At 43.3% G+C, this 20,267-nt stretch overlaps 1 protein-coding gene across 13 annotated transcripts in view; it reads right to left on the bottom strand.

Annotated features, from left to right (window-relative positions):
• Positions 1 to 267: 267 nt before the first annotated feature.
• BCL11A (BCL11 transcription factor A) overlaps positions 268 to 20,267 on the bottom strand; it is a 98,621-nt gene continuing 78,621 nt past the window's right edge. For 5 of the 13 annotated variants that reach the window (XM_057741573.1, XM_057741575.1, XM_057741579.1 and 2 more), the window contains 2 exons: positions 15,838 to 15,939; positions 5,184 to 10,537 (listed from right to left, as the gene is read on the bottom strand). In XM_057741573.1, coding sequence (XP_057597556.1) covers positions 8,517 to 10,537; positions 15,838 to 15,939 — 2,123 coding nt within the window. In that variant the 3' untranslated portion in view covers positions 5,184 to 8,516. Of the gene's footprint in view, positions 778 to 5,183; positions 10,538 to 15,837; positions 15,940 to 20,267 lie in introns of those variants that run through there. The other 8 variants (XM_057741577.1, XM_057741576.1, XM_057741583.1 and 5 more) reach the window with 7 other exon arrangements.

The raw sequence follows: 20,267 nt of genomic DNA, 5'->3' as shown, positions 1-20,267 counted from the left end.
AGCATTAATAAACAGCAACACTACTACTACATTAATTATGATATTGCTATGATTTATTCCCAAGTTTTGCATTTTGATTCTCCTTGAAAATTTACACCATCTGATAAGCAGTAACCTATTTCCCCTCCTACACCTCCTACCCATTCCTCAAATCTGTTCCTCCTTCCCACCCGATGGCTGTCTGCAGGAAACGGGTACAGAAATACAGTCCTAAACAGCTGCACTGCCTTATAAGCATTAATAATTAAAGAACAAGAAAACACCACCTAAAGCTCCAACGTTTATTGTGTCAATGTTAAGCACACTTTTTAAAAGACAACATAGAATGTATAGAAACAAGGGGTTTAGGGAACTCATGCTCATTTCCACAATACAGGGAAGTAGGTTGGCTGGTCTCAGAAGGGCCAGGACGGCACTCAGGACAGCGATAGTCCATGGACCCTCTATATGGGACTGATTCACTGTTCCAATGTGGGTCTGTTTTTTTGTTTTTACTTTTTATTAAAAAATATAAATAAAATGGCACTGCAGGCCCGGGCAGGAAGGACGCTGCAGGACTCTGTCTTCGCACAACGGCTTCTTGGAGGCTACTGTCAGAAAACATCACAAACTAGCAGGATGACAGACCACGCAGATGTCGGCTGGGCGGCACGCATCCACCCCGCCCCTGGGGGTTCAAATTTTCTCAGAACTTAAGGGCTCTCGAGCTTCCATCCGAAAACTGCCACACATCTTGAGCTCTCTGGGTACTACGCCGAATGGGGGTGTGTGAAGAACCTAGAAAGAGGTTGGAGACAGAGGAGGGGGAAAAAAAAGTACAGGTGTGACTTGGCCCAGTCATTTTCTGTTCTCTAACTAGCTTTCTAAAATTATAACTTAAATCAAGCACAGGTTGAGCCACCGGCATCTTAAACATGATTTCAAACTCAGTCTCCCCACCTCCCCCAAAGCTCTGACCCATGCCTTTCCCATGCCTCCCTCCCCCCGCCTTCCCCCAAAGGACCCAGACCCCCTCCCCGATCAAAGGATAGTCCTAATAAGCTGGGGTCACACCTGGAAGGAAACACTTTCCCTTATGACTGAGAAAACTGAGTAGGAAACAGTCCTTTGGTTGAGGAGAACAGGGGAGGGAGAAGGGAGGGGGGCATTTCCTTAAAATAATAATAAAATTATAAAGAAACAAAAAAATCAAAATTGATGTAAAAGCAGCACAACGAAAACATGAAATGTCATCAAGTTCAACGTCAAAGCAGCCAACGATTTACAAGAGGCGAACAAATCTCTGAAGAGGAAACCAGAACTCAAAATAGTTGTTCCCAAATGGCACCAAAAACTGCCTGTAGTTTCTTTCAAACATGCAGTTTTCTTTTCCTTTTTTCTTTTTTGTAAGGGGGCAAGCAGTGGTGAAGGGAAGAAGGGAGTGGTTATTTTCCTCCGGGGTTCCTCCCTTGCTTTGTACATTGACTTGAAGCAGCAGAACTGGGAGTCCGGATGTGCCGAGGAAGAGGGCTACCACTGTGGCATTCCAGGCCTCGTTGCCATGGCGACCCGAAGCAGGGGCCTGGGGCCTCCTTTCCCCTGACTTTGCGCCGCAGGAGGCCCAGGATCTGGAGCTCAGCTGCTTTCTCGAATCCCCCCCCCTGAGCAGTGGAGACCTGGGCTGAGGGGCCTGCTGTGTCCAGGTGGGCTCTGGGGAATTCCATTCCCGGCCCAGCCCTAAATCACTGTTGTTGAGGCCCCTTTCGCTGATACCCCCGTCAAGCCCCTTTGTCAGACCTACTACCAATATTTAAAATCCTAACAGACAAAGTATAGCTAGCATGGGCATGTACCACGTTCACCGTTATTGAAAAGCACAGCCCCCCTGTGGGTTTAGGGGTCCTGCTTTAGAGAACAGACTTTGGGGAAATGGCTTAATTTGTCTTTTCTGCCATCTCGTAAAGATCTGATAAACGCTCCCTTTACCACTTTACATAAAGGAAAAACAGTATTTGGATCAATCATTGAGTTGCGTTCGGCCAAGTTTAGGTTCTTGAGTACAGTGACCCACAGGAACTGTATTGGTCTCCTTTCCCATGTGAAAGGGAGGAATTGATCGCATCCCATGATCATGAATGACACTGGGAAATAGAGAGAGAGAGAGAAATAGGCCCATCCCCCTAAAGGCTGATTCACTGGCCATGTGTTTTACTAAATGAAACAGCGGGCTAATGGGATAACAAGATGACAGCAAGCAAAAGTGCAGACCCAACAACCCATGTCTACAATTTGTAGCCAAAGCAGCCCTGGAATAAATGTTTATAATCCCAGTTCCATCTATGTGTTCTGATATCCATTTCTCTAAAAATGGGTTCGTTTATTCTTAATTGGGAAAGCTGCAGGGCCTTAGGAGACACTTTGGAAATTTTGCTAAGTGGCTAGTGCCTTTTGAAAGTTAACAGTCTTTTAAAAAACATTTTTCCAAGTGTTTTAAAGAACCCTGCCAATCCCATCCTTATACCAGCGAAAGTCCCACATTTTTTTTTTTTTTAAATGGGAAGTTGTCTGAGAAAAAGAGCGTAGGTTGTGTACATTCTTGAACACACCAGGCCCAGGGACAATGGAGTAACAGAAGCATAATGAAGAACACACGATTACAACACAGTCATAAGAAATCAGGTTTGTGTGTATGGAGCAGGGGAAGGTTTAAAACATGAAAACACTGTATTTCCTCCCTCGCTCTCTGAGAGTAAAGCATTTGAAGCAGGACAGGATGGGGCCTGAGGCTTCTCAACTCCTTTTCAGGAAGGCCTGAAATATCCCAGTACCTTTTAACAAACTTTTAGTGTCTGTGAATAAACCATCTCATTTCCTTATTTCTCCAAATGAAATGATATCTAACCCCCACTGCTACTTCCTTTCAAGTTCTCACTTCAAGCATTATGAATATATACAGTATGAACTTATTGCATATACAAAAAAATGGTATTTAAATAAACAGTTCTATCACAGAATGCCCTGGGAAAAACTCAGCTACTTCACACTTCCTGCCATGGCGGGTACAAATGAAGAACCAAGCATTCACCTCACTTCTTAGCAACCTTTAAAATATGTTGTCTCGCTCTTTCTGTAGGTCCTAAACAGAGAGAGGATAGTAACTGGTTTCAGGATGAAGGCAGTACGTGTACTCGAGAGTATCTGGGTTAAAATCTGTGAGAAACAGTATTTACTGTATTCCTGTTTATTAAGTTGTTCTCAAAATGAAGATAAAAAGGAACATTTTAGGCTTTAGGAGTTCAAGTAGGTAGAGAACACTGCATTCAACACGTCAGGGGTGTCACACAAACTTAATTTGAGAATTTTGAAATGTGCTCATGTCCTTAGTATTTCCTCGTTTTACAACTTTACCATTAATTCATCCTACTGTTGGAAATGTTTTCTGTTATTTTATATTGAGATTTTCAATTTTAGGGTTCCAGATACAAGATGTCATTTATAAGTTATATTCTTGTTGCCTAGGTTTCCAGGCTTCTATTGTTCACACAGCTTCAGAAATAATATTTTATAAGAGGGCTTCCATAAGTCAGGAGACTGAGAACCCTGAAGAACCTGTCTCCCAATAAATTTACTTAACTTTGGGACCATGTAAATCAAACATAATCTGTGATTTATCACCAGATGTTTGCACCCCTCCTCATTCCCCATTTGATTTAAGAAATTTGAGCATACAAGCATACAGTATCCACCATTAATTCTGTCTGTCAAGATGCAAAACCTAATTACACTAAGAGCATCATATACTGAGAAATTAAAATGAATACTGTATATAAAACCTGCACAGCTGTACTCATAGCTCCTAATAAAAGAGTAAGAGGAACACACAGAGGTTTTATGGACATTTAATACGGTGGAGCAGAAGTCACCATGTCTGTAACTGGCATGGAACTTGAAGAATATTTCTATCTGTCTCAAACAGCATTCTGGACTCACTTGTGAAGTAACCTCATCTAAAACACATATATCACCCCTCACTTCACTGCCAATTATCAGGTTCTGCAAATACCCCCTCATTCCATTCCAGCTCCTCCTGTACAATGCTCTCCCGAATCATCTCTTACCGGATTCCTCTCTGCCTCCACTCTCTGCTTCCCACCCAAATACTTTTAAAAAATACACTTACTTTCTCTATATTTTAGAAAGATAAACTATTCTTGCCTCAGATAAAAGGCATTCTGTGAAAAGGCCACCTCACAAGGCACCAGGGCCTAAGAACTGAGCAACAGAAATGCTACCACAAGACAACAGAACGGCTTTTGTTTTGGTTTTTACAAAAATAAGAACAATATTGTATCCATTCATCTACACTGGGAACAAGGAGACAGTACCACAGAGGTATGTGTTTTAATAAAGCAAATAGATGCTGCAACATGCAGTATTTCTAAAACTGACAACACAGATTTCTAAGGAGGGGTTTTTAAAATAGACCTAACTTGCTTTTCAAAGACGTGGTTTCATTTTATAAACCAGCTGGTTGGCCAAAAGATAATTGAAGGGTATTCCCACCCTTATTTGCTACCAGCCAGGAAGACCCTATAAAAACAGCTACAACATCTGCCCCATCTAGGGTTCCTACGATCTCAGAATCACAAAGCAAATCACCATATATCTCAGGAAATCAGTGGCTGATTCCACAGATTTGGCCAAAGCTAACTAAACTAGTTACTGCTTGCTAGCTTGCTTGCTTGCTTGCTTTTCTCTCTCTCTCTCTTTTACCTGATGCCTTCATTTCTGGATTTTTAGATTTGAGGGCTGGGGTTATTTTTGGTATCAGGAAAGACTCATGCGGAAACAAAAGAGCTGAATTTTTTTTAAACGTATTTTACATCATGTTCTAAGATAGGGCAGGATGGGAGAATAGAAAAGAACTTTTAGACAACAAGAACACAAAAAAATCCAAAGGGAATAAAGGTTTAAGATGCTATTATCAGTAAGTTTTTCACTTATATCTGAACGGGTTACTGCTAAGAGATGGAGGGAAAGTTTTTAACATCAAACTGAAAACACTTTCCATTTTTTGAAAATTAGCCTAGAACTATAAAGTCTAAAAACTACTTCCATGGCTTGAGATATGTCTATTTTAATAGAGTAAGTACTTTATGTTCCTTTAGGATATAATACACGCATTAAAATGCCCATAGAAATAATCTTGAAAAAGACTGACTGGCCTTCTCTTAAAACCTGTTATTTTCTTGAAAGAAATTTACAGAGTGTGTCAAATGAGGACACAAGAAGCTTACATTGTGTACTTTAATTTTTTTATTTTTTTCAATAAAGGGACAAAATGGGTGTATGAACAGGTTAATGCAGACAACTGCCAAAAAAACACAGACAGTGGTTTTTCCAATAGAACTTAACAAAGACCAGAAACAAATACAATAAAAAGCCAGGTTGTAATGACCTTTGGTCATCCAAATAAAAAAAAATAAAAACAAAGAAAAATAAAAGATCAAATTAAGTGCCTCTGTTTTGAACAGGGCACATAGCAATAATAAATAGTGACTCCCATAGTAAAAGATAAAATTTCAAGTTACGACAAACAGCTTTCATTACAGGAATAGAAAAGGCCAATAACAAAATATTCTGCATTGCCATTTACAAAAAAGTATTGACTAAAGCGGGCTTTCTCTTTAATATGCTTTGCATATGAAATTCTTTCCAATCTAAATATAAAGCACCATTTAGTTTTTGGCAATGAAAAAAACTGCAAAACATTGGTTTTTTTTTTTTTTTTTTTTCCTTTTTTTTTCTTTCTTTCTTTTACTGCATATGAAGGTAAGATGCTGGAATGTAGGGTGATAGAAGGAAAGGGACAAAAAGCACACTACATAACAAACCAACGTTATTAGCTTGCAGTACTGCATACAGTATGGCAGCAGGAAAAAGGAACAAAAAAGGATATGTACAACCCCTATGACAGCCATCCGTGTGACATTCTAGCAGGCTCCCCCAAACCGCCATTATATGGCTTCTCAGCTGTACAATGTCACACTTTTTTGTTTCTCTTTTTTTTTTTTGAAGCATACAAATAATTTGCACTATATTATCCTGCCAAATTAAAAAAATATACTGTGGCAGCCTGTCTTTTTTTTTCCACTACCAAAAAAGGTACATTGATACCTTTTAAGAGAACAAGCAACAGTTAAAAATACAAGCTTCAATATAAATACTATAGTGCCTAACACTAGATGAACATTTAATTCAAATACCATTCTAGAAATACAGAAAAAAGACCATAAATGTGTTTTAGCATAGGAATCAACATGAGTGTGCATTTTCCTATATTTAAGTACTATATAATCTTAAACCTTTCCCCAATGTATGTTTTTTTTTTTTACAACCTGAAGAGCGGTGTGTATCCAAGGCATAGAATTTCCACTACCATTTTTAAATGGATAACAAGTCTTGTAACACCACCAAGACAATGGAACCCTAAAATGCAGTTCCCCCCTAAACATAATGAAGTGTTTTTTAAAAAAATTTTTTTTCTTAACATTTATCTTTTAAAAAGTTTTGTACAAAAAAATCCTTGCACTGTAGAAGCGAAAGCAATCATTCATTTTCTATGTTAAGTGTATTCTGTTTTCCATTCACAGCGCTTGCAATGTTGAGTTCGAGTAAGTAAGCTCATTAGTCAAGTAAATGGCTGGCAAAGTTTTTTTTTTTTTTTTAAGCTTTTTTTTTTTTAAATGCTCATCAATGAGATTGTGTTCAGATTATTTTTTTCAGCATTCTTGCAACTTTTCCCTTTAGTATAGACCTGTAAACTGGGAAAATTGTACAGTGCACTTAATTGTCCTATCTGAGCAGGTTTATTTTATACTCAACCTCTGTATCTCTGATTAGAGAAAAGATACAGATATTACAGGCAGAGTCAAGTGCTATTTGAACACCAACTGGGGCAGATGCTAGCTTAATAAAAAAGAAAAAATTAAAAAAATAAAATAAAAACAATGAATCCTCTTCCATGTTAACACAAATAGCACACAGTGTATGGAAAAGAAATGAAGTACAAATTTTAGGGAGCACAGACATATATACTGCTACTCTTAAAATTCTTTCTCTTCTTTTTTAAGAATGTCACATTTAAACGCAAGTCTTAAGAATTCATAGTTAATCATCATTGTATCAATTAGCTTATACACCTGTTCTAGTTTAAAATGGCAAATAGTACCATGTTGTGCTAATAAATCACATATTTTTTTTCCTCTGTAACCCTCTGTCAAACCTTATTGTCAGTCTCTTCTTTTTAACATGCTATTATAGGTCTTAAAGTTTATCGTTTGATTGTCCATTTGACAACCAAGTAGATCTGGATCTATTTCTTCTGGTGCCAGAATTTTTTTCAAAAGACACTATTTAAAACAAGTTATCTTCATAAAATGAATTCCTTACTAATGTATTTAATTGTGTTCCAGGGCTTTTGCATGTTGCACATTCAATTTAATCATCATTTAAAAAAAATAAAACTTTGGGCAAAAGAGCCCATTTCTTTTAAGCTCTCACCAGGAGCAAAATAGCTTTTATACTGGTATAATCAGTTTTGCTTACAAGATTAAACGAAAGGGAAAATGATGATTAACTAGGACATAATGGGTCATATTTTTAGGTAGCCATTGTTGTGAGAAATACAATATAGAATTATACTCTAGGTCCTAAGGTTTGTTACCTCACCCAATGCTGAATTAAGCTACAAGTTTATAACAAGTAGAAAGAACCATCAATGTGGTTTTAATAGATCCAAGGCACTCATATTTTAAAACCAAATGATAGGATAAACTTGTTTTATTTTTCTGTTAATTTGTCAATTCAAGGCCTTTCCTTCATCTCCAATTGATATATTTAACCCTTTAGAGACAGACATTTAGCTTGTAGAGATTTTCTTTCAGTGCCATCTATTCTGTCTATAGAGGGTTAATCCAAGGACTGTTTTTCCTCCTCACGTTATGAAAGAAAACTGTACATGATATGTATTACAGAATGTATGCAGCATGGTTTTTTTCTCTCTCTCTCTCTCTTTCTCTCAGAACGGAACTGGAAACAGCAACATGTTTTCTCAGCAACGAATCGGGGACAATTTAAAATAGCCATAACATACCATACATGCTGTCTAAGTTTAAAAAAAAATAAAAAACATACACAACATGTAAATTATTGCACAAGAGAAAGGCTCAAAGTTTGCGTAAAATGCAATAGTATTGCCCCATACAGGTCATGCATTCAAACGGTGAGAACATAAAGGAAAAAAAGAAAAAGAAAAAAGAAAAAGAAAAAACAGAAACAAAAACAGGTGTGCTGGTGACAAGCACTCTCATATTCTTAGCTTCCGTTACTTCTGTTTGTTTGTCTGTATGTTTAAATCACACGGGACTAGAAAAAAATCCTACAGGGTGTGGGGCTGGAGGGCGATGGGGAAAGGGGGAGGGGTGGTGAAAAAAGGAGGTGGCAGGTGGGAGTGAGGGAGGGGTATTAATATACCTCTATTCAGTTTTTATATCATTATTCAACACTCGATCACTGTGCCATTTTTTCATGTGTTTCTCCAGGGTACTGTACACGCTAAAAGGCATCTTACAAATTTCACATTTGTAAACGTCCTTCCCCACCTGGCCATGCGTTTTCATGTGCCTGGTGAGCTTGCTACTCTGGGCACAGGCATAGTTGCACAGCTCGCATTTATAAGGCCTTTCGCCCGTGTGGCTTCTCCTGTGGACAGTGAGATTGCTACAGTTCTTGAAGACTTTCCCACAGTACTCACAAGTGTCGCTGCGTCTGCCCTCTTTTGAGCTGGGCCTGCCCGGGCCCGGACCACTAATATGGGGCGTGCTGCCTCCACTTCCCGTGCCGCTGCGCCCCGAGATCCCTCCGTCCAGCTCCCCGGGCGGCGTGGAGAAGCGCAAGCTCCCGTTCTCCGAGGAGTGCTCTGACGAGGAGGCGAAAGGCGATTGTCTGGAGTCTCCGAAGCTAAGGAAGGGATCTTTGAGCTGCCTGGAGGCTGCGTAGCCGGCGAGCCACTGCGAGTACACGTTCTCCGTGTTGGGCATCGCGGCCGGGGGCAGGTCGAACTCCTTCTCGAGCTTGATGCGCTTGGAGAAGGGGCTCAGCGAGCTGGGGCTGCCCAGCAGCAGCTTTTTGGACAGGCCCCCCGAGGCCGACTCGCCCGGGGAGCAGCCGCGGCCGTTAACAGTGCCATCGTCTATGCGGTCCGACTCGCCGGCCACCGAGTCTTCGTCGCAAGTGTCCCTGTGGCCCTCGGCCTCGGCCAGGTGGCCGCGCTTATGCTTCTCGCCCAGGACCTGGTGGAAGGCCTCACTGAAGTGCTGCATGGAGCTGAGCACCATGCCCTGCATGACGTCGGGCAGGGCGCGGCCCTCGTCGCCCACGCCCACCACCGCGCCCCGCGAGCTGTTCTCGTGGTGGCGGGCCGCCTCCAGGCTCAGCCCGAAGCCGTAGTCCACCCTCTCGCTCTCCGTCAGCTCCTCCTCCTCCTCTTCCTCCTCTTCTTCCTCTTCCTCGTCGTCCTCCTCTTCCTCCTCGTCCCCATTCTCCGGGATCAAGGTGGGGTCGTTCTCGCTCTTGAACTTGGCCACCACGGACTTGAGCGCGCTGCTGGCGCTGCCCACCAGGTCGCTGGTGCCGGGTTCCGGGGAGCTGGCGGTGGAGAGGCCGTCGTCGGACTTGACCGTCATGGGCGAAGACTTGTGCATGTGCGTCTTCATGTGGCGCTTCAGCTTGCTGGCCTGCGTGCACGCGTGGTCGCACAGGTTGCACTTGTAGGGCTTCTCGCCCGTGTGGCTTCGCCGGTGCACCACCAGGTTGCTCTGAAATTTGAACGTCTTGCCGCAGAACTCGCATGACTTGGACTTGACGGGGGGCTGGGAGGGAGGAGGGGCGGATTGCAGAGGAGGGAGGGGGGGCGTCGCCAGGAAGGGCGGCTTGCTACCTGGCTGGAATGGTTGCAGTAACCTTTGCATAGGGCTGGGCCGGCCTGGGGACAGCGGTGGGCTAGACGTGTTCCCTGCCAGCTCTCTAAGTCTCCTAGAGAAATCCATGGCGGGAGGCTCCATAGCCATTGGATTCAACCGCAGCACCCTGTCAAAGGCACTCGGGTGATGGGTGGCCAGGGCCATCTCTTCCGCCCCCAGGCGCTCTATGCGGTGGGGGTCCAAGTGATGTCTCGGTGGTGGACTAAACAGGGGGGGAGTGGGTGGAAAGCGCCCTTCTGCCAGGCCGGAAGCCTCTCTGGATACTGATCCTGGTATTCTTAGCAGGTTAAAGGGGTTATTGTCTGCAATATGAATCCCATGGAGAGGTGGCTGGGAAGGACATTCTGCACCTAGTCCTGAAGGGATACCAACCCGCGGGGTCAGGGGACTTCCGTGTTCGCTTTCTAAGTAGATTCTTAATCCATGAGTGTTCTGTGCGTGTTGCAAGAGAAACCATGCACTGGTGAATGGCTGTTTGCAAGTTGTACATGTGTAGCTGCTGGGCTCATCTTTACCTGCAAAATAATACAACACCAACATCAATGTTTAATCACCAAGGAGGGCATCAGCAGTTGCTTATTTATGTTACACCTCCAGCCTTCCCTGCCCCCAGCCCTCCACCCCACGGCCTAAGTAAGCCCAAACTGACCTTATCCCCTGGGCCTAGATGGTGCTGGTACATGTGGTGGTTCCCGATAAATACTTGGCAAATCAGTCTTCCTGCCATTTGACTCAGTTTAAGAATTTTAAATCCAGTCTTAAAAGCAGAAAGATCTAGACCAATTCAAGCTCAAGGATGAGGATCCCTACATTCTAGGGAAGTTCAGCAAACATCTTCTGAACTTTCCAGTCTTTCACCAGCTGTGCTTTGGGGCAAGCCATTTCATCTCTGTGCCTCCGTTTCCTTGTCTGTTAAGTGAGGGGTTTGGACAAAGTGACCTAAGGGAAACTTTCCTGCTTCCTAAGTCCCCTTGGGTGGCAGGTGAACTTTCTAAATAGGCAATCATTTCATGGCGATAGCAAAAAAGAGAAGGTCAACTCATTACAATTCTATAAGGCCCTGGAGATGCTTTTAATCTTAGCCTGAAACACACTAATTGTTGATATTGTTAAAAATGAGAAGGTACTCATGAAATAATTACGTGGAAGACAGACTAGCAACATCCTCACAATCCCAGCCTGTGTGAGGGTCAGTGAGTCCCAATTTTGGTTCCACAACACCCCACGAGGATTCCCATTTTTATCTCAAGGGATGCTGCAGAAAATCTCAAAAGAGAAATTTAATTCAGATTTAACCAACAGGCTGTATCAAATCTTCAGGAGTTGTCCCCTCAGTCAAACAAATGCAAGTCTTGAGAAGTTAGGTGGAGTGTCTAGTGCCAACTTAAGCAGACACAGCATCCTAGTTTAAGAACAGTTAAAGCAGCCAGCACCATGATGGGCAGCAGGCTGAGAAATGCTACACTAGCCTCCTCCTCATTATTTTGAGAGGCTAACAACGTGAACCAAATTATACAACATCCTGCGCCCTCCGCTGAGCTTCAGCTCCAGTTGAGAAAGAAACAGAAAGATACAGTTCAGCTAGTCAACTCTTTGGCCAGTAGCCAAGCCGTCTGGAGAGGGGCCCTGCTTAAGTCACATTATTTCTCTCTGGCTGAAAAGAACCCGAGAGTGGGAAATGCGGCTGTGGCAAAGAGGGGCCAGCTTGACTTCCCAATCATTCCTTTTCCGAGATAGCTAAATTAAAAAACACATATAAACCAAGGGAGTAACTAACAGTTTACCAGCCAACTCAGCATTAAAAAGGGCGCAGATGCTGGTGGCCAAAGGACTAGGGTGAGAAAAATCAGTAACTTCCCAGGAACTCCAAAAAAGACACTGTATAAAACACAAATGAGAAATGCACTTTAGTCCCCCTTTTTAAGAGGAGTTCCTTAAGGCCACAGAGAGTATTTGTCAGTAACTTTTGAAAAAGGAAAAAATTCACCATGGAGTTAAAGAATGGGAATGAGGAATTAATCAATTACAACTCCTCCATTTAGCAAGTCAGAAAGAAAAGCTGGCAGCGTCTTCTCAGGAGCCCCAAACACTCATATTCCAAAACAAGTCAGCCTCACTCAAGCACTTGTCTGAATAATGGACTCCCTGCCCTGACCTTGTAATTTACTTTACAATGCATTTATAATCTCACTCAATATATCCCACTCCTGGGTAAATCTCTTTAACAAGATTAGATGATAAGATACCAAAATTAGGTTTCAAACATTTGCCTAATGTGGAGAGGAAAAAAAAAAGGCAGAAAGATTTTGAAAGAAAACGCTGACATTAGTATCACATTATCTGCCTATTTTTGTTTGCCTCCTCTCTTCAAAGGGAAATAAAAAGCATCATTGAGAGTATTTTCATAAATTTTTTGTTGTTGTTGAACAATGACTTGGGTCCTAAATAGGCAGGAAAAAACTCTCTGGTTCCAACTACCGTGACCCTCTGTGGCTTTCTCCTTTGCCTCTCTAGGACTCTGTGTTATTATCATACATTTAGCCTGACAATCTGAATTGGGTAAGTAAAAAGGAGATTTGTCAGCTGAAGCAAGTCCTTAACACTTTCATCACTACAAATGCCTTTAAATCATATTTTACCTTATAATATTCTCTTGAAACCCAGGACTGGACCCATAATTAGCGATGCTAGTTTTGCATGCACCCTGAATGCGGCCGTTGATAAATGCCGAAATCTATAGCACTACATCAAGGATCTCATCTGGATCCTTTTAAAAAGGCTTAAATGAGAAAAGTCCATTTTATTTTGCTGCCCTGAGCTTCCTAAAATTTTGTTTTCAAAGCCAATTATGTGATCACATGTTAACACTGTGCTCTTACCCTCCCCTCTCTCTCATACATCAGGTCACAGAAAAGGCATTTTATCTTATAATGAGCATACAACATACAGTTTTCACTACCCCATTTTAGTATTCCCATCAACCAGATATTCCAGATCATGAGGGCAGCTAGTGTAATCATAATGTCAATGAGAAGGGCTGTTATGATTGAGACTAAAGATTATATGGAAAGAGCTGCTTTGAAACTGGTAATTATTACCAGTCCACTAATAGCAAATGATGCATTACAGTTTCACCATATAATCTGTATTTCACTCAGCTCATGCCAGTGCACCATATTATATTACAGTGCTCACAGATTCTAAATTCCTAAACTGCAGTCATCAATAAATGTGTTACTTGCCATAATTTGTGAAATTACTTTGTTCATAACATCTTTGATGGTTTAGAAAGACCAGAATTGATTTCCTGCGTGGCAAAATTAGGGCTACATTGATTTATTGACGTGTAAAATATAATAATATTCTTCATTTACTCTGATGAAAATCAACTTCTCAATTTGAGAGCCTCATTGGGCATTCACGGGGATTGTTTTGATTTAGAGCAATAAATGGAGACCTGGCCCCGAGCATGGGAACTCGAGGCATCAAAATGGTTAAAATCAGCTATTAGCTCACCTACAGCTTTTACTTTATTTCATTTTATCGTATGGGAAGGAATGACCCCATTTCTAGTTTGTCACCAATGCTCAAGAGCCACGGTTTAGAAGAGCGAGGTCTGATGAGAGAGCCCTGGCTCTACTATCTACTAGCTGGTAGCTCTAGGACAGTCATTTAATTTCTCCGAGTCTTAGGTTTCTTATCTGGAAAATAAGCGTAAAAATAGCACCTTAAAGAATCGTGAGGCTCAAATAACAAACGTATATAAAAAGTTCTCTGTAAACTATCGGGTCCAACACGAATGTGAGTTTTCATTATTGCCAGGTTTGATCAGTTACCTAGCATGATGACTAACCACACATCACACACCCACAAAGGCTTCTGGAGGAAAGACTGGAATTCAGAATCCAGGCCTTCCCAGGCCAAGGGGAGGCCCTGGTTAGAGGAAAGCAAGATGGGGTGATCTTACGGCCCCTGCCCGTCCCCCCACCCCCCAGCAGGGAGGCCACAGGGTAAGTGCTACATGCTCTGAAGGTCAAGGGCAGCTGGTTAAGGCAGCTGAGTGGGGGTGCGGGTCAGTTTTGCTTCAGAACCTTCTGGATCCCTGCAACCCATTTCTACATACCTTGTTCTGGTCACTCCTAAACTGGTCCTGCCAGCATGGGCACCAGCAAACTAGGCTCCCTCCCCCCCCCACTGCCGGAAGCAAGCAGAAGACAGGGGCTCCTTATTGGGCTACTGGTTTCTCACCCCCTCAGACCAAACTCCCTGCCCTCAGGAGGATCAAGTGGAAGAGGGAGCAACGGTTTCCCAGGCAACAGCCCTTGGCCACCAGCTCCACCCTCCCCTCTACTGCCCAACTCCCTTCCTTCCCCTTCACTCCAAGGGTGGCTCTGTTCCCACAGCCAAGTAAGGGCCCCAGGCACCCCCAGCAAAACGGGGAGCGCTCTCCCCACCCAGTCGGCATGTAGGGACTTGAAACCCTGAGTCCAACCCCCTAAACTCTCTGCAATCAGTGACCTAACACAGGCTTCAGCCCAGCTAGGTTGGGGGGGGGGAGGGGGTGCTTTTAACCGCTACACCGCCCAGCCCTCGGGACCTGAGGGCTTGTGAAATTCGTACAATAACTCTTTGTTACCTAGGATTACCTAGGAGTTAATAAAAATAAACAGCTAGCTTTAGTTTGATCTCAGGGTGCAGGCCCTGCCCTGCAGACACCATTCACAAGAAGACTGGGTCTAGTTGACCTCCCATCTGGAAACCAGTTGCCTTTAAGGCCCCAACTCCTGCATCTTGCTCTCTGTTATTCCCTTTCCACAACATGTTGCCTTTCTTTTTTTCTTTCTACAACAGGTTTTTTCATTTACTTTCTAAATAAAAATATTTTCCTTAAATATAAATTAGATGTCATACTTCCTCTCTTCTTGCACCTGCTTTTCTGTGTTTGGGATGGAATCAACCCCCTGGTCCCCACCCCATCCCACCACCCACCGCCCCCCCCACCTCACCCCCCCACCCCATTCGACTTTTTAGCCATGCATGACTCATACCATTTATTCCTACAGAGAGAAGCAAACCTTTTAAAGCAAAATCTTTCAAAAACATTTTTTTTTCCAAAAACATTTTTATAAACATACAAATCTAAATTTCATAAAAACGTCCCCACTATAAAATTTGGCTTGGGATGGTGGTAGTGGTACTGACGATGGGCGGGGGGTGGTATCTTTGAATTTTAGCAACAATGCTGTGCATTTTTCTCTAAATCTAGGAGAAAAACAAGAAGAAATTATATATGTATGCACATATATAATGTACGATGCATATGTAAAAACATACCATGTTTAAATACACATGTAAATGCATGTATAACGTGCATGAGGATAACTCTAGAGTAACTCTGAACTTACTCCTTTCAGTTCCGGCCTCTGCTAAACACCTTGGCCATGGAGTAAATTCAAAGTCCTAAATGAGGCCATGGGCGTGAATGTCCAGCAATAAAATGGGCCCTGAACACACAGACATATGCAGTCACCAGGAATGAGCCACACAAGACCCTGGGGAGGAGACCCACAGGGATGAGCTGCGGTCGGCCCCCTGTCTTAAGTAAGGACAGAAAGAAAAAGGGGAGGGAAGCGAGCCACTCGGGGCTGAAGGGACTGGGGAAGCCGGGTGCCAGGTGGGTAATGGAATATACATATGCAGATGCCAATGTATTTTGGAAATAACTCCTTTCAGTACTTAAAAAATAAGGAAAATTTCCAGAAACTCTCATCTCTACACACATGGACATTTGTAGAAGAAATAATGCTCAACTTACAAATACCCTGCGGGGCATATTCTGCACTCATCCCGGGCGTGGGGATTAGAGCTCCGTGTGCAGAACGAGGGGAGGAAAGGCCCCTCCAGTGCAGAAGTTTATCTGTGAAAGAAACCCAAAATCAAACAGGAGAGCTATAAACAATGTGCATCGTAAACCACAGGATATCACATTTCAATTCCATTAAGATAATTAACATCATCACAACAGCCTTGCAGATAGTTCACAGGCCCAAGGCCTGTATCAAAAGAGCAGTGGTGAATTCATTCCCACAGCTCCGTTTTGTTTTTAATTTTGGTCTTTTTTGACAAAGGGGAAGGGAGTTTGTTTTAGGTATGGGGTGGGGGGGGTTCTTTGGTTCATTTGTTTGTTACTGTCTGATTATTGTCTTAAGAGATATGTAAATAGCAAGGGGAAAATTGCTAGCATGATTGGCAGGCTGGTAAAATGTGGGGATTTATCTGCAAGGCTGGTTTACATGCATGCATTTACTTTACTTATAGACAGGCTCAAGACAATATGGTAACAGGAAATGAGTGGATTTGTGAATCTTTTCTTCTGGAACAGGGTCCCACTCTACCTTTCCGGTCTCACTCTTCCCATGCTGTATTTATGACAGAACCTTCAATAATAGGGAAACCTTGGGCATCTCAGGACTTGGAATTCTATCCTTGGAGTACCCCATATAGACATGGCTTCTTACAGCACAAAGCAGTGGACGACGAAGATGAGACTTCAGGGCTTAAGATAACTTTGGCCAAGTCTTCACCTTAAGGGTAAGGAATCCTACCATTCAATGACGAGGAACGAACCAGCATTCCAAAACTAGCAGCACCCAGAAAAAAGTGGCCCACCTTCTCTACCCTATTGCACTGGGCTGCACTCTGGTGAGGAAAAATGACTTCTCACACTAATAAACATAAATCTAGCTGTAAATCCAGCAGTTCCAGCACTGAGCATTCTGTGAGAAAGGAAATATCTGGTTTGTGCAACCTGGGGGCTGTAAGGTTTATGTGGTGAGTTCCTAGCTTTTCCAAGTCCACCGTGAGCTAACCCAGCATGGAGAGGTCAACCTTGAGACAGAGTGGAGGAGCGATGGAGCAGGGACACTCCGTGTGTCCTAGAGGCTTGGAGTTTGTGATGATTAGGGAGGCAGGAGAGAAGAAAAACAGACTTTGATGGTGAGTAAACAGAGTATGTTTTCCATTCGCTTAATATTAAGAGCACTTAGAAGAGTTGTCATCATACTCTAGGATAGCGGGCCTCAAGTGTAAAACACCTCCCGTTCTCCTTCTACAGATCACACTGCCAAGAACGGCCAGGGCAGTCGGCACAAGGTTTCCTTTCATGAGGAGCCTGGTGGGTAACAATGGCGTGTTGCTCGTGGACGCTCTTACACAGAGGCATAAATCTGTTGTTAGCGGGCCTGCCCAGGGAGGCAGCCGTGAAGGCTCCACCTAGCCCCAGACCATCTACAGAGGCAAGTCCTCCTCCCTGACCCCAAACAAAACAAATACCACAAAATGAACCCGCAAAAGCAGGAAGACTGATTTAAAAACAAACATGTCTTCATCAGACTGCTTATGTTCCATGCATTGAGAGGCGAGGGTAAAATTAACTGCAGATTTAGTCATAGTGTTTTTCAACGAGAAATCTGAGAATCCATTTTTGCACTTGTTCTTGCCTCAGCTATTTAATAAGTTTGTTTGTCGCCAAGACTGAAGTCCGTTTCTTAGGAGACCCACACAATTGTGTACTGTGACCCCAGCATAAAAGCAACACGGTATCTGGATCCTCACACGGGGAGGGTCTCATTTCATATTCCCTGTCACTAACTCTGGAAAGAGACCCTGCAGTGCTTCAAATAGACCTCCAGCAAGAAATGGGAGAACTGTTAACTTGGTCCATGCCTGATCACTTACATGCATCTCCTACTGTCAAACTCATCTACTAACCCACTGGCCTAGAGCAAGCTGAGCTTCTGGGGGTAGCAGCCTGGCCTAGTTCCCCATAGCACTAGGCCACAGGACAAAGTGAGGCCTCACCAAGGAGAGTATCTGAGTACCTGGCACCATGATTTGGTTTTGGTTTTTGAGTTGTAAAAAACCTTAGAGATCATCAGGTCTAATGCCTTCATTTTACAGATGGGGAAACTGAGGCCTTGAGAAATTAAGTGACTGGCCCACAGCTATACTGATGGGTAACCACAAAGTGAAGATTAGAATTAGTCTCCTGACTCCCCAGTCCAGTGCTCTTCTCTGGGATATCCATCTCTCTCCTCCCCTCTGTTTTTCCCACCCTGGTCTGTACTGTTTAAGAAGTACCAATGAGGAGGGATCTCTTTTTCCTGACCCATTTGGAGGAACAACCTCTCTTGGAGGAGAGTCCAGCCCAGGGGTGCTGAGCGGACATTTCAAAAGGTTTCTGACTTGGTTTCAAAACTGGAAAACAACACCTGAGCTACTTCCTGCGCCTCTTGGATCACCCCCACTGTTTTCATCCTCTACCTCTGCTTCCCCCGCAGAATGAGCCAGCTGAAGAGAAACAAACTTCCTATCAGCCTAACAAGCTACTGACATTGTCTTTGTGAGAGAGACTCATACTTGCATTTCTCTTCCTCCATGAAGAGCATCACACCAAAGGCAACAGGGACCCCGGCTGATTCTGCAGCCTCTCCCACTGAACACATCTCTGAACGTTCTCATTGGTAAGTAGAATCAACATTCCCACAGGAACTGGAAATGCTAAATTGTTAATAGCCTCCCTAGGGTTTAACTTCTTGCTATGATGCTTTCCATTATTTCATCATGGTTTAGGCAGAGTAGAGTCTCACAATTACTGCTTCTAAGCATCACCCAAAACCAGCGCGGCCTTCCCAGGCTGCCCCTGACTGAGGGGCTCTTCTCCTCCCACCCGCATTTGCATTCTCCCCAGGGAGAGGTGGGCTCCGGTGGCTGGCAGGGAAGTGGGCAGTCTAGCGATGCTCTCTTTATTTCCTTGGTGGTACTCTCAGGGCAGTGGTTCTCAAAGTGCAGACCTAGGCCCAGCATCAGCATCACCTGGGAGCTTGTTGGAAATGCAATGTCTCAGGCCCTTCCTCAGACTTAATGAATCAAAAACTGGGCTGGGGGTGTGTGCAGAGTGCAAGAATCTACGTTTAGCAGGCACTCTAGGTGATTCGTATGCACAACCCAGTTTCATAAGTGCCATTTTAGGGTAAGGGGAGGCATGGAAGCTGGAAGCTTTGATGTCCTCCCCGCAGCCAGAGATCCACTGGCTATGAGGCTGTTGTCCCTTCTGTCTGGGACTCACTGGGGCTCACCTCCTTTAGGACCGGAGCAAGTGTGGGGAATTCCTAAGGATCTCTCCATGTGGAATCCAAGGTTCCGCCCTCCCTCACTGACCAGGACAGGGAACAGGCCCAGGCTCAAACAGGGAACATTCTTTGCATAACATCCAAACCAACTTATGTCAGGCAGATGGTGTCCTCACTGCTTCCATAAAGCGGAAATGTTTGCAAATACAGCTGTGGCACACTGCACGGATGCAGCAAGCACTGGACTCCTGTTTCCCTGTTGGACTCTCAAATGCACTGCCCTCTTCTGAATCAATCTTTTCAGATGTACTTCTCTGGTGAAAAGCATTTTAACCTGTTCTGCTTCATAAAAGTCTCTCCAGACCCAGCATTTCCACTTAGGGCCTCAGAAATGCCATATGAATTATTAGGTTGCAATGTTTCCTTAATGGCTCAAGAACAAATAATGAATCTTATTTTTCAGGTCTCGTTAAAAATCTGCAACAAATTGGGAACGGTTTTGGTAGAATATGTTATGCATTGGTCACTTTACATTTCCATATGCCTCAGGACCAACTTTTGACAAAGAACTCTATAAGCCAGGTGGGATGTCCCTGGAACTGAAGACCATTAAATCAGGTTTTAGGTTTCCTCAAGAACACCTCAAAGATTTGAGGAATCTCAAAGGTTCCTCTACTATTGCCCTGTTACTTGTTTCTGAAACTAATCACTTGGTGTGTCATATAGCCCACATTACTGTCTACCAATCAACAAGTAATACCACTGATCTACAAATGTGCTGAAACAGCTGAGCACAAAGCATCATTTCCAAAACACTGAATGACTGCTCCAGGTGCTGACTTTTATCAGGAATTAAAAATCTAGGCCTCTTTAGAGGAGTAGATACATGTATAGCTGTTTGCTATTCACTAAAGTATATATGTGCATTTATGTATTTCTTTTCTTAAACATATATTTCTAGATAACTTCTCTCTTTTCCCAACAAGATGGGGCACAAAAGAAGTAGAGCCAACCCCAAGAGAAAGAAGGTTACCCTGAGAAGCATGACCTCCCACTCACCTTGGGTCTTCAAGAGAAGAATGGGTGACAACCCACTATGATGGGGAAGGATCTC

Source organism: Hippopotamus amphibius, chromosome 7 (genome assembly GCF_030028045.1).
Source record: "Hippopotamus amphibius kiboko isolate mHipAmp2 chromosome 7, mHipAmp2.hap2, whole genome shotgun sequence".
NCBI lineage: Eukaryota > Metazoa > Chordata > Mammalia > Artiodactyla > Hippopotamidae > Hippopotamus > Hippopotamus amphibius.
The sequence above is the reverse complement of the archived record's forward strand: the minus strand, read 5'-3'. Positions and strand labels throughout refer to the sequence as shown.